At 35.3% G+C, this 13,724-nt stretch overlaps 1 protein-coding gene across 1 annotated transcript in view; it reads right to left on the reverse strand.

Moving 5' to 3' along the window:
• The window catches only part of LOC126818101 (receptor-type tyrosine-protein phosphatase kappa-like), a 33,018-nt gene extending 25,148 nt beyond the window's left edge, over positions 1–7,870 (reverse strand). Inside the window, exons 1-10 of the mRNA XM_056100666.1 lie at positions 7,736–7,870; positions 6,222–6,309; positions 5,763–5,839; positions 5,456–5,495; positions 5,142–5,239; positions 4,505–4,627; positions 3,643–3,794; positions 2,393–2,528; positions 2,164–2,313; positions 1,964–2,063 (exon numbers count right to left, since the gene is read on the reverse strand). Coding sequence (XP_055956641.1) covers positions 1,964–2,063; positions 2,164–2,313; positions 2,393–2,528; positions 3,643–3,794; positions 4,505–4,627; positions 5,142–5,239; positions 5,456–5,495; positions 5,763–5,839; positions 6,222–6,270 — 925 coding nt within the window. The 5' untranslated portion in view covers positions 6,271–6,309; positions 7,736–7,870. The remainder of the gene's footprint in view (positions 1–1,963; positions 2,064–2,163; positions 2,314–2,392; positions 2,529–3,642; positions 3,795–4,504; positions 4,628–5,141; positions 5,240–5,455; positions 5,496–5,762; positions 5,840–6,221; positions 6,310–7,735) is intronic.
• Between the last annotated feature and the right edge of the window lie 5,854 nt (positions 7,871–13,724).

Consider the following 13,724-nt stretch of genomic DNA (forward strand, 5'->3'; position numbering starts at 1 on the left):
GCCGTTATGTAATCAGGTTCAGTAAAAGTGAAGTCTATAGCAAAGAATTTTATTTATTTAATGTTGCATGTAAAAAAAGGATTGGGTGATAAATAAAATCTCCTACTCGTCTTTTTTGATATCATACGTCGGAATAAGTTGTCTAAAACGTTATAGTGTGACAGGCCCAATACCACCGGACAGGGGGAACATACGACTTGGTAACATTATATTAAATTAATGGTTTACAATTAATGATATTTTCTCAATCTGCCCTAGTGCTGTAAAATTGTATAAATGAATTACAATTCGTGATCCTTCTAAAATATGTTGTAACATTATATTATATTAATACTTTACAAATATTAATCCTTCCCCAATCAGCCCTGGTTCTGTAAAATGATATTATATTAATGATTTACAATTATTAATCCTTACCCAATCTGACTTGTAACATAGATTATCATTTTATTATCCATCACGAATATTCTACAAATTCGTGCACAGATTTGCGTTTATCTCCCTTTATCAGAATAAAAGAATGGTTAAAATGGCGACAGACACAGAAAAGGGTGCAATAATACAGTACGTAACAAATGACTAAAATATTACACAGAAATATATAATGATGATTACAAGGTATTAAATTAACAACGAAAGGTCCTACTTACATCTAATTCACTGTTAATTAAACAGGTAACGACTGAATAAATACCATTCTCGTGTGTTGTTTCATCTTGTTTGATAATATTATATGGTCCGCACTTCAGTTCATCGGTTGCTGGTACATATTGTCCAATGTCCTGTAGTGTTGAAATATAGAATTAGAAAGGATAACAAAACCTTTCCTTTGAGTAATTACATACCACCTTCCCATAAAATCATAAACTTCATTTACAAAGCGTTCAAAATATATTTACAACTGACGTATTTCACCATTTTGTAATTTGATTGCATGGGTTCATTAATATTTAAAATTGTTACCTTTCCTGTTTCTGATATATCCATATTAACTATTGTAGTAACGTCTTGTTCTACAACCATCGTCCAGAAATCTATCACTGTATTTGGTAAGGGTGTTTGGGTCAATATATAAGCACGTTTCTTTGTGTAACTCTGAAAATATACGAAAATCTTATACAAACGGAACTATTCAGTTTTTGTTTAGAACACATTAGGCGATGAAAGTCATGGATAAAGCGTCTCAAACACAGTAGGCTACTTTGTTACCGATATGTTTCTAAATTCATCAAATAATATGGTAATAAATGTATAACATGCAAATGAAATATACTGAATGGTATAACATTGTATAAAATACTGAATTTTAAACTATTAACATGTATAACATTCAAATGTAAAATACTGATTTATCTACAATACCGAATCTCAAAGTATTAAACTGTAAAACATTCCAATATAAAAAAATGTAATTGTAAAATATGTTTGTACAACTTCTTCTCTCAATAAATCCAAATATTAAATCTGGCTTATATTTCATTTCTGTCTCTTGTTATTTTTATCTTACCGATAAAAACACAGCATTGATATAATCTTTTGTGTATGGTTTTGATAAACACAGTCGAACTTTATCAGCTGAAATAAAGAATATGTACAAATATCAAATTATCATATATAAGTTTATCACACTCTATGAATTTATGTATCAAATGCAATAAAGACCTTAAACATATAATAAAGAATATATACATAGAATAAAGAATATATACGTAGAATAAATAATATATACATATAACAAAATATGAATATATAATAAAGCATATGTATATATTATAAAGAATATGTCAATATAATAATTTAGTACATATAAGTACAACAAATTATGTAGTAAATGTAATGAAATGAAATTAGGATAATATAAGTTACACATACTCTAGAAATTATTGGATCAAATACACTAGAAATTGTCTAGTAAATTAATTTTGGATGGCTCAATAATAAATAAAACAAGAAAACTACTTACATGCTAGTATTGATAGATCTCTGTTCTTATTCTTGTTTTCTTCTGATAAAGCTACTGAACAATCGGCTGTACTTTGTGGCGGACACACATCATTAAGCATCTGAAGACGAAGATAAATATTATGAATGAGATCCATGCATACACTACATTAGAGTGTATATTCATGTCAGAGGTATTCGAGTATTATTATGCAAACTTACCTCAAATCGTTCTTGAAGCTTTGATTTACCAGACGAACTATTGACCTTCAGTAATGTATGATAGTCTTGTTGATATGACGACACGGGAAACGTAATATCTTCAACTATATACCATACAGCTAAAGCATCATGTAGAAATACATATTGTCCCTGAACGTAAAAAAACCTCGTTTACCTTTAGATTAAAATACGTTATTGTGTACCAAGATATATATTTAAATAAACATACCCAAGTCTGGACCATGTTAACTCGTTCATATCTCATCTGTTTAACGCATTCATAGATATCTACTGAATACTCTGCGCTAGCTTCTTCTATCAAGTAATCTAATGCTATAAAAGTTCCCGTTCGTCCAATACCAGCACTGAAAAAACACAGTTATTGAGTGATTTTTTAGATCAGGGTCGGCGAACCGTTTACACACTACAATTAGTTCACACAATAAGTCTGATGGGCCATAGAACTCTATTTTGATATCTTAAAAGCATAATGTGGATGAAATGAAATGAAATGGGATTTGACGTCCTACTGTTCTGCTCCGACTGGGCTAATGAAGACGGCCCTACTCTTATATGGAATTCTAACTGCCAAGGGATCTTATACGTACACGCCAATATGTACGCGGGTCTCGGTTGTTCGTCCCATAAGAATGACCAGACAATTGCCCTTGTCAGGCCCTCCGTCCTGCATCACTGACATGGGGCAACCACGCTGGAAAATCCCGATGAATTTTTGGCCAACACCTTAGACTAACTCACTGACAGTTATGCCAGTATCCATTTCTATCGTCCAGGCATCTTGTGCACAGAAAAGTACAATTAAATAGAATAGCGTTGAGGTAAAACGATACCTATACAAAACACTTCCAAAAATGGTAATTGGCCAGCCCTTATAGCTCACGACGCATCTATACTTTCTATATAAGATCCTAGGGGAACATCATAACCACATCCTCCTTGGCTTAGAGGCCAGACTGACTCTCGCCAAAGAACACGCGCTAAGAGATAGAGAATTCATATTTAGCTTACATTTAATATTATAAGCTGGTGTGTAGTTTCCTGTATGTAGCTTTTGCATTATATATATTATAAAGATATAAAAACATAGTTAATCACCAAAGTTAATTGATCCTTGAGGTTTTATATGCATCGTGAATGTCCTACCGAGCCGAATGATAGTGTCACTGGCCATTTTCAGGAGCTTCATGCCTACCTGTAGTGTCACATGTATGGTTTATGAGATCCGTGACCAGGATAGTGTCACATCATGTATGTTTTTCAGTCGTGACGAAAGATCACAGGAAGACAATAATGCGCTACTCCTAATCATCCAAAGTATCACATTTGACGCATGCACCGCTGTTTGGCCGTCACTGAGCTCCGATATTAACTTTATTCTAACTATGCTACAAGATTTCAGAATGGCTGTAAAATACGTAAATTAGATGCGACATGTACATGGTCAATTGGTTTACAAACCTGCAGTGTACCAGCATTGGTCCTGGATGTGGTGATACAGCTTTAATCACTTTACTTCTGAATTCAACCAATGAAGCAATATCAGTAGGAACACCTTTATCAGGCCACGATGTATAATGATACTGCTTAATGGTTCTAGATCCATATTCGTCCTAGAAATTAATGTAGACTATTATATATTATTATATATTCATAATATTAAATGCCAGGAATTGAAATATATTCCCATTAGCATTTGGTTTTCTAAAAGAAATCTGATTTATCAATTTTGCCCGCAGACGTTGGAAAACCTAACTCAATGCCTGGCATTTTGCGTTTCCTTCGTATTTTAACAGACGGGAAGAAGCCACTATGTGTGAAACAGTTTATTTCACGTTTCTCAACTTTACAAAATAAATTTGTTAAATTATTTCTTAAATTTATGATTTACTGACTGGTCAGGATCTAGCGCAGACCTTTCTACATATCATTTGTCCAAAACAATAGCGATATCGCAGGACATTCGTAAATTTATAGATTGGATAAAAGTTCTCAACACATTTTGTAAGTTATAAAAAATAGAATATGCATCTTTAAATGTTTGCATGTTACTAAAGGATGAACCGTTAAGTGAAATAATCAAACACAACATTAACTATCACTATTGCTTAATGTGTGTGATCTGTGTTAGATATATCAATTCTGTGTAAAATATATACAATTGTGGAGACTATCATCAAATCCAAGCAGTGTCCATCATAGTCTGCATTTAAGAGACTACTAAAATGTCACTATCTGTTGCCCACCCCCACCCCCAACACAAACACACAATACACTGTTTGGAGCATATATATATATTTTTTTTATGAAATAGATCACCTACTTTTGTGAGTTTAAGAGTTCTAATTGCGAAGTGAGAATAGTTATCCTCGTTGACCAATGTCACTGAAATGTTACCAAATTTCATTTCTTCGCCACTGTCCGGCCAATACTTGAAACATTTCTCCTGTAACATTATATTATTATTATTATTTTATTATTAGCCTAATATTTTAATATTATACATTGTAAAAAACAAATCACCGGTTGATTGAGTGAATTCAACATAGCGAAGATGTTGTGCCAGAAACTACAAACCGCGACAAACTATTAAAACAACGTGAAGCAAAGCAGGTTGTTCAGGTGAATATTTAACTGTTAACTATGTGAGATTGTCATCGAACAAACCAGATGATATCAGCAACACGTGGTATCGGGTGTTTCTGAAATAATAACCATATTCTGTCTCCTGGACGACACTCGACATATCAAGTAGCTATACGGTAAGATTTGGTCAGAATTTATGGAGGCAATAATTTCGAACCAAATGTGTAAAAAGATATCAAAATCTACAGAGCCTAAAATTCTTCAAAACCATATCATGAATACTGGAAACTTATAATCTAAATTCAAGATGTTATAATTCGTTAAAACAATATATTACAATATTTGAGCTGTGATAGATTTAAATGAACAAATACTTTTCCCATTTCCACCAGGTTGGTCAACATAACAATCTTCCCGGTCTGTGAAACCCACAATAGTCGCAAAAACTCTTCAATAATAACATCAATTGGACCTGATAAACATAAATAAAGTATAAGAAAGCAGGAATAAAAATGATTCAAATGTAGGATGCTAAATATTACGAGAGAAAACCGTACAGTTTATCATCTTTGCCTATTCTTCACCCATGTAAGGTATATAAGATCTTTATAGCCTATGACCACATTTGGTATGTGTCTTTGTGATTAAGCATTCTACGTCAATGAAACTATCTATCATAATTACTCACCCTGTGAAGCGATATATTTCTTTTCAACATCGGAATATCCCTATGTAAAACAGGTATTAATATAAATTATATATACAATATTAAAATTACTCTATGATTAATTATACTAGTGTTGGTTAAACCGCCTAAAACTGATTAAAGATAAAAATATTTTAATTGTAAACAATTTGACAAGAATTAAAATAAATAATTTAATGAACTGTGACAGCGCGGAACTGTGTATGTATTTTTTCGTTTGAATTAAGGAAATATTACTACACATAAAAAAATGTGAGAAGTCAGATCCAATCGCGAAATAATAACTTACAGTTATATAACAAGCATTGATGTAATCAGAATTAGGGTCATCGTTTTCTATATCCAGTTTAACTCGTGAATGATCAACTGTAATAGGTAATATAAATATAATTATATAACATGTGTTTATTTAAATATGCATTATGTAAGATTTATATAAAGAGCCGTCTGTTCTCGCTATAACATATGCTTATTTAAAGATACATTATGAAACATTTAGATAAAGAGCTGACTGTTCTCGTTATAACATATGCTTATTTAAAGATATATTATGTAAGATATATATAAAGCGCTGACTGTTCTCGCTATAACTTATGCTTATTTAAAGATACGTTATGTAAGAGCTGACTGTTCTCGCTACAATAGCATCGAAATACTTGCTCTACTTGCATTTAATGTATGATGTTCGTATTTAATATAAAAGTCTCATGTATAACATACAATACTTTATATTGATTAAGATACTTACAAGCACATAAATCCTTATATCTATTTTTAGGCTTATTAACAGCATTCATACAATAATCAGTAGCTGAACATAGTCCACTTGGAAGACTCTGAAAGGGAATTAATATTGCTAACATTTAAATGTTTTATCATAAAAGTAAGGAAAGGAAATGGGGTTTAACATCCTACTGTGCTGCTCCGATCTGGGCTAATGAAGACGAACATACGCCATACAGTATGCTATGAGGGAAATTTTTCCCGGACAGCGGCACTACGGCCTACTCTTATATCGAATTCCAACTGTCAAGGGATCTTTTACACGGGACCTCGGTTTTTCGTCCCATCCGAACGACTAAACAGCTGTCCTTGTCAGGCCCTCCGTCCTGCATCACTGACAAAGGGGGGGGGGGGCACGCCGGAAAGTCCGGATGAACTTTCTCGGCCAATGCAGGGATCGAACACCCGACCTCCAGGCTAGCGAGTCAGCGTTTTACCCACTTAGACACCGTGATCCCCCTTTATCATAATAAGAGATTTCATATATGTCGACCGTCTCCAATAGCCCAGTTCAGACAAATAGAAAGTTAAATCACATTTCATTTCATTTAATATAAGTCGCGCAATAAAAGGGGTTTTGATGTTTCGTCATGACAATAATTCGGTCAGTTTATCGAGGGTTATGTTACGTACAAGGTTGACCTCAGTGTTTCGTAACATTCGACGGACTAGACTACGTTGGCATTGCCACACTTACGGCCTCTACCCTAATATAGTCGTTCGTTATCACATATACGTTCATATTACAAAGTAACCGCCGGGGAAGTCAGTTCGAGGATACGTTGAAACTCTTCTTTGTTGTTGAAGTAATATCAATGAGAAATGGTTCTGTATTTTGCGGTAATGTAATATTTGTAATATAATCAGCTAAGTTATTTTTAACATGGTTAAGTTTTAAAAAATAACCTAGTTTAGGCAAGTTCGAAGATAGCTTCGAAACTATTGTTGTTTTAAGGAATATCACATTATGAATGTGAAATGTTCCTTTTTTATTTTGTAACATTTGGAATATCATATATTATTTTTCATAAGATCAAGTTAACCCTGCCAGCCCCAGTTCGCAGAAACGCTGACATTCTAATTGGTTGTGGAAGTAACATCACACGAAAAACGAATACATGCCCTGTTGATTTACTGAGAAAAATTCAATCTTATCATGTCACGTTTTTTAGGTGAAGCACATATTGAACTATATATCATGTAACATATTCGTATTCATCATCAAGATCCTTCAAATAACACATCGATTCTTATAGACGGAAATATTTTCTCAAAATCGCAATTTCCAATTGCTTTAAATTCATGGTCAAACCAATTTCATCGTTTTTTGTTTTGTTCGGGGAAAACCGGAAAACTCGACGAAAACCCATTGGATCTATTGACTGTTACCTACATGACTTCACTTCTGGGATCGAAACCACATCACTTGTCTCATGGAAGAACTATATCATCTGCAGCAGATGCATTATGTTAGCTTACCTCATATTCCGATTTGAGTGTTTTTCTTCTGGATTTGATGTATTGCAACAGATTGATCAATTTAACACGTGTAGAAGATTCAGTTGGTTCATCAACGTTTACATAAACCTGTGCTGCCTGTTCTTCGATTTCTAGTTGGTCGGAAGATCTTACCAGATTAACATATGTATTACCACTGACTGTAGGCTTTTCTTCCACTAAAATAAAACAGAATAATAAGTAAACTTTTACAATACAAAATCTTTTATATTGTTTATTTAATTCAGTCGTTATAATCCGTATTGTAGCAGATTTTGACGTCAATTATGCAACAGAAAACGTCTTTCCGTTGAATAGTAAAATTGGTAATTTCCCGGTTTCTACTTGATTAACTGTAAGTATACGACATTGCACCGACCTTTAACTGTTTTTTCTGAAGCTCTTGATACATTAGTTGATACATCAGTTTTAGCATTTAGTGGTATATCGTTCACCTCAACTTGGTCAGAATCAGTTGATTTTTGTCGCCTTTAAATAAAAAACAAAACCCTTAAACAATAACACGCGTACCATTGATCATTTAAAAAAATACCGAAACTGGTTTTACTTAAATATCGAATCTTCATTTGTTCGTAAAATATTAGCATTCATTCAGTTTTCAACATCAATGTTAATTGAACAAGGAATGCCATCGCTGAAATTAGAACATCAATTATTTTTATTGTATTTTTTTTGTAATTTATAAGGTGCACTTGGTGGTGTTACAATCTACGAACGATTCAGCTTACCTTCTACGCTTCAGGACTAAAAGAATAACAACAGTAGCGATCACAACCACAACCACAGATGACACCACAGCAGCTATTATTGTTGTAGAACTGTCGGTTTGTTCGTCTAGAATAATACAAATTTTGGTGAAATAATGAAATGGGATACAAGAAGATATCCACTCAGACAAATTACTGTCTGTAGTGTGAGAACGGACTTGGCATTAAGGGTATGAAGATGAGAAGGCTCTGGAATGCATTGGGTAGTGCAGGTTTCGCCAATGTCCGAATGAAATTGAAGGAAAACGCAATAAAGCAAATATGCCAGATACCTTCTTTACTATAATATATTACCCAAAAGTTTATATCGTCGCAGTCTAATGATGTGTTGACTAGCAAAGTTACGAGTGAAAGAGAAACTACCCGACTAACTGTTCTAAAATACTGTAAAATGATTAATAATACACCGCAACTAGCTTACCCATACATGTTGGACCCTGAAAGCCATCAGCACAACCATCAAGTCCACATCTACCAGTGATTACATCACATGGTATTTTATTACGACAGTTACCACAACTGTTGGCACAATTATCACCATAGTTACCTGCTTCACAATCTACAAAGATAAGACAAATACTTACAATGATACAATAACCATATTTACTTTCAGTTTTCACTACCTGCTTCACAATCTGTTAATACAAGACAAACATTCACAAGTACAACATTTATTGTCACAGTGTTCACTATACCTCCCTGGGTGACAATCAATATATTGTTTATCCCCATCCATTGATGTTTTAAATCCGTGGTTCAAAAACTATTAATACATGACAAATACTCCTAAAATATATGTTTCATCATCTATCGGTCAGCACCTACAATTGGGTTTATTATGCCCTTAAAACAAGCATTATTAACATAATCTATTATAAACGATGTTTTCTTGCTATTTGGCCAGCAATATAAACATTGATTGATCAAAAATATAGATTATTTAGATGAGAATTGTGATTTCGAGCGCTCTATACGTATATTGACGTGCTTGAAACGTTTTCACACTACTTTCAAAATGATATTTTGCCATTTCAATGGTAGTCCTAATAGTATAAACATAGACTAAATTCAGAGATTAGTGGCACAATAAATATATTCAAATGTGCGTAGAAAAAAATATATTTACCTGTTGTACAATTTGATCCTATTTTGCCAGGTACACATCCATTTATACAATCTCCTTTCATCTGATCACATAAACCAACAGTTGTACCTATTAATGGTTTACAGTTAGTATTACATAGTTTATTACATGATGGTCCCCATCTTCCATCTATACATTCAGTACAAGAGTTGACATTATCCTGATTACAAACAGTACAATTATTATTACAGTTGATATTACATCTGTCTCCAGTTTTACCTTTAATACAAGATGTACATTTACCATCATTTCTATCACATCCAGCATCACATCCTGTATTACAGCTCATATCACATTCATTACCATATCTTCCTATACGACAGTTAGTACATCTATCACCATTCCTATTACATCCACCATCACATCCTGTATTACAGCTCATATCACATCTTTCGCCATATCTTCCAGTAATACAGTTAGTACATCTACCATTTCTATCACAAGTAGTCGTAGCCTGGTCTGGGCTTGGTTGACATTCTGTACCGCATGTTAGGTTACAGTATGGACCAACTGTATCAGGTTTACAGTCATTACATCTACCATCAGATTTAGAACATTGATTGTTTAAACAACCATCATTACAGTCCTGTTGACATTTTGTACCATAAAAACCAGTTTTACAGTTTCCAGTACAAACACCAGTTGTAGGATCACATGTATTATTATAACATGTCTGACATGGTTGGCATGTAGAACGTGTTTTATTGAAGTAACCGGTATTACATTGTACTAGATCTGTAATATAAATGTCATCATTATAAAATGGAATAAAACCCGTCTTTATTAGCGTTAACCCTCATGTCATTTGTAATAAAAACATGGATGCCATGTAGAACTTAATGCAGTGTAGTATCCAATATAGATGTACGATAGAACAGTTGACAGGCCGTGACGCTGCAGCCAGGCAACATTTCTCTTACAGCACACTCTTTTGCGTATTACCTTCTTCATGAACCATTGTATATTAACCGTCTTCATTAACCATCAGTTAATTAAGTCATAATCTACCACGCAAAGTTACTTTTTTTTTAAGGTTGTGTTAAGTATCATTGTTAAGGTTTGTCAGTTAATATTGTCTTATTTAAGTTTTCAGATAAAATTCAGGAAATTCTGCAGAAAGTTATATTAACAAGTTCTTTGGAATTTAGTCTTCAATATTATTTAACATCAAATGATGATGAATTAATCATATTAGAAATGAAATGAAATGAAATGGAGTTTAACGTCCTACTGTTCTGCTCCTAACCTGGGCTAATGAAGACGGGCATACGCCATACAGTGTGCTATGAGGGAAATTTTGCCCGGACAGCGGCACTACGGCCTACTCTTATATCGAATTCCAACTGCCAAGGGATCTTTTACGTGCACGCCAATGTGTACACGGGACCTCAGTCTTTCGTCCCATCCGAACTACTAGACAGCTTTCCTTGTCAGCCCCTCCGTCCTGCATCACTGACAAGGGAGAACCACGCCGGAAAATCTGGATGAACTTTCTCGGCCAATGCAGGGATCGAACACCCGACCTCCAGGCTAGCGAGCTAGCGTCTTACCCACTTAGCCACGTGATCCCCTAATCATATTAGAATTCTCTAATTAGACAATTGTAGGCCCATGCCAAAACTGATGTGACTATAAAATGTAATAACTATTACTGAAGGATGAATACATAACCGGTTAATTCCAGCCAACGTCCCCTCACAGATCATCATACACATAGGCGTAGGAGCCGGGGGGGGGGGGGGCAAATCCCCCCAAAAATTTATTTTCGGACAATGAAAAATTCGACGACCTTTTTTTCTATTAACGTTTAGAGAAAAAAAATATAACTAACTTATTTCTATGAGATCCACATAGGCGTAGGAGCCGGGGGGGGGGGGGCAAATCCCCCCAAAAATTTATTTTCGGACAATGAAAAATTCGACGACCTTTTTTTCTATTAACGTTTAGAGAAAAAAAATATAACTAACTTATTTCTATGAGATCCACACTGCCCAAAAAGTATTTTCTCGTCTTTTACTTGTCCACTGCATGCCCGAAAATATGCCCGAAGCTCTCTTACGATATGTATGCCCGAAAAAACGGTATTGATATCGGGCAATTTTCTCTTATGCCCCCCTGAATTACTTTGAGCTCCTACGCCTATGATCATACACCTTTACTATCACGTGAACTCAAGCTTGTACCGACTACCAAGGGGTGGCTACGTGGTAACGGATTCACACGACTACGTCAGTACTCTCTGTCATCAAGACCAAAGACCTCAAACCCATTAAAGGTCAGAATCATATATCAAACCAAATATTCTACCAACTTAAACCTACTCAACCTCACCCGCCTTATGCCAGAGCGCCTATCAAAATCATTAAAAAAACAATGCAAAGCCAGGTTACGTGTGTGTTCCAGGCACTCATTATACTACAGTTCAGTGCCCCTCCAAATCATTATCACGCTAGCCATAACTGCTAAATCATTCATTTCAGACTCCAACGGATTTTGCAGCAACATTAAAACAAAATGACTAACCCTGGGAAACACGTAGCATACGATATCCTCGACTTTTCTATCAATGTACCACGAACTGTAGCCATTAACACCCCATACAGTAACATTGGCGAAACATTAACCCCACTCGTCACCAGCCTCACCACTGACAACATCACTGCCACTTATTTCACATGAGGAGGAGACATATGCATAAACTATAGGAATACCAATGGGAAACCCACCTAAGTTTACCTAACAGTATTGGAACTTCACTATTGGAACGGAAACTGACAACAGCATTCCCTTCTAAGTTGGCATTGTCCAAAGAACCAACGACTCGTTTCAAAGAAACAAACACATAGCGATCAACATCTTCCTTATAAATCCGTCCACTGTACGCATATCAAGAAAGCAATTATATAACCACGAACACTTACTAACTACAAAGTCAACAATAACGGATCCATCAGCAATCCGCGTCAGCACAAATTTCAACGGCAGTCCATCCTACCATCGCCTGACATGATCGCAACAAAATCAATTGGGGTAATACAAAACATTGACAGTTAACCAAACAAGGCAACTCTTAGAAGCAATCAACATCAAAAGACAAAACCGAACCGTGGTCCTGTTCTGTTCATTCCAAGAGCATGTGTCAGACTAATCAAGTACGCCACTCATCCAGATTATCTAATGCTATTATTACCCATCTTATTTTCACCCAACCATCTTCATCGCCTCCCAAGTTTACAGATCATATTGATGACCTTATATAATACACTTCGATAATAAAGACGAGCATACCCATATAGTGTGATATGAGGGAACTTTTGCCCTTGCAACAACACTATGGCCTGCTCTTATATCGAATTCCAGCTGCCAAAGGATCTTTTACGTGCACGCCAATGTATACACGGGACTTCGGTTTTTCCTCCCATCTGAGCGTCTATACAGCTGTCTTTGTCTGGTCCTCCGTCCCTCACCACTGACAGGGGGGAAAGCACGTCAGAAAATCTCGATGAACTTTCTCGGTCAATGCAGGGATCGAACACGCGACGTCTAGGAAGGCGAGCTAGCGTTTTACCAACTTAACCATCGTGGCTTCCTCAATTCTTTTACAAATTCATGGTTTTAGGCAGGATGTTTGTGCGCCAACTCAAAAGTAACAAAGTCTAAAGGGGGGCTTATGTCGACCTTGCAACTGAAAGCATCTGGCGTTTCGGCAACTGGGAGCAACTGAAAGCAACTGAATGCAACTGAAAAAAGTCGACCTGGGCGCCTCTTACAACTCAAAGCAACTTTGCAGTCAGTTGCAGTCAGTTGCACAAAACATTGACAGTTAACCAAACAAGGCAACTCTTAGAAGCAATCAACATCAAAAGACAAAACCGAACCGTGGTCCTGTCCTGTTCATTCCAAGAGCATGTGTCAGACTAATCAAGTACGCCACTCATCCAGATTATCTAATGCTATTATTACCCATCTTATTTTCACCCAACCATCTTCATCGCCTCCCAAGTTTACAGATCATATTGATGACCTTATATAATACACT

Source organism: Patella vulgata, chromosome 4 (genome assembly GCF_932274485.2).
Source record: "Patella vulgata chromosome 4, xgPatVulg1.2, whole genome shotgun sequence".
Lineage (NCBI taxonomy): Eukaryota > Metazoa > Mollusca > Gastropoda > Patellidae > Patella > Patella vulgata.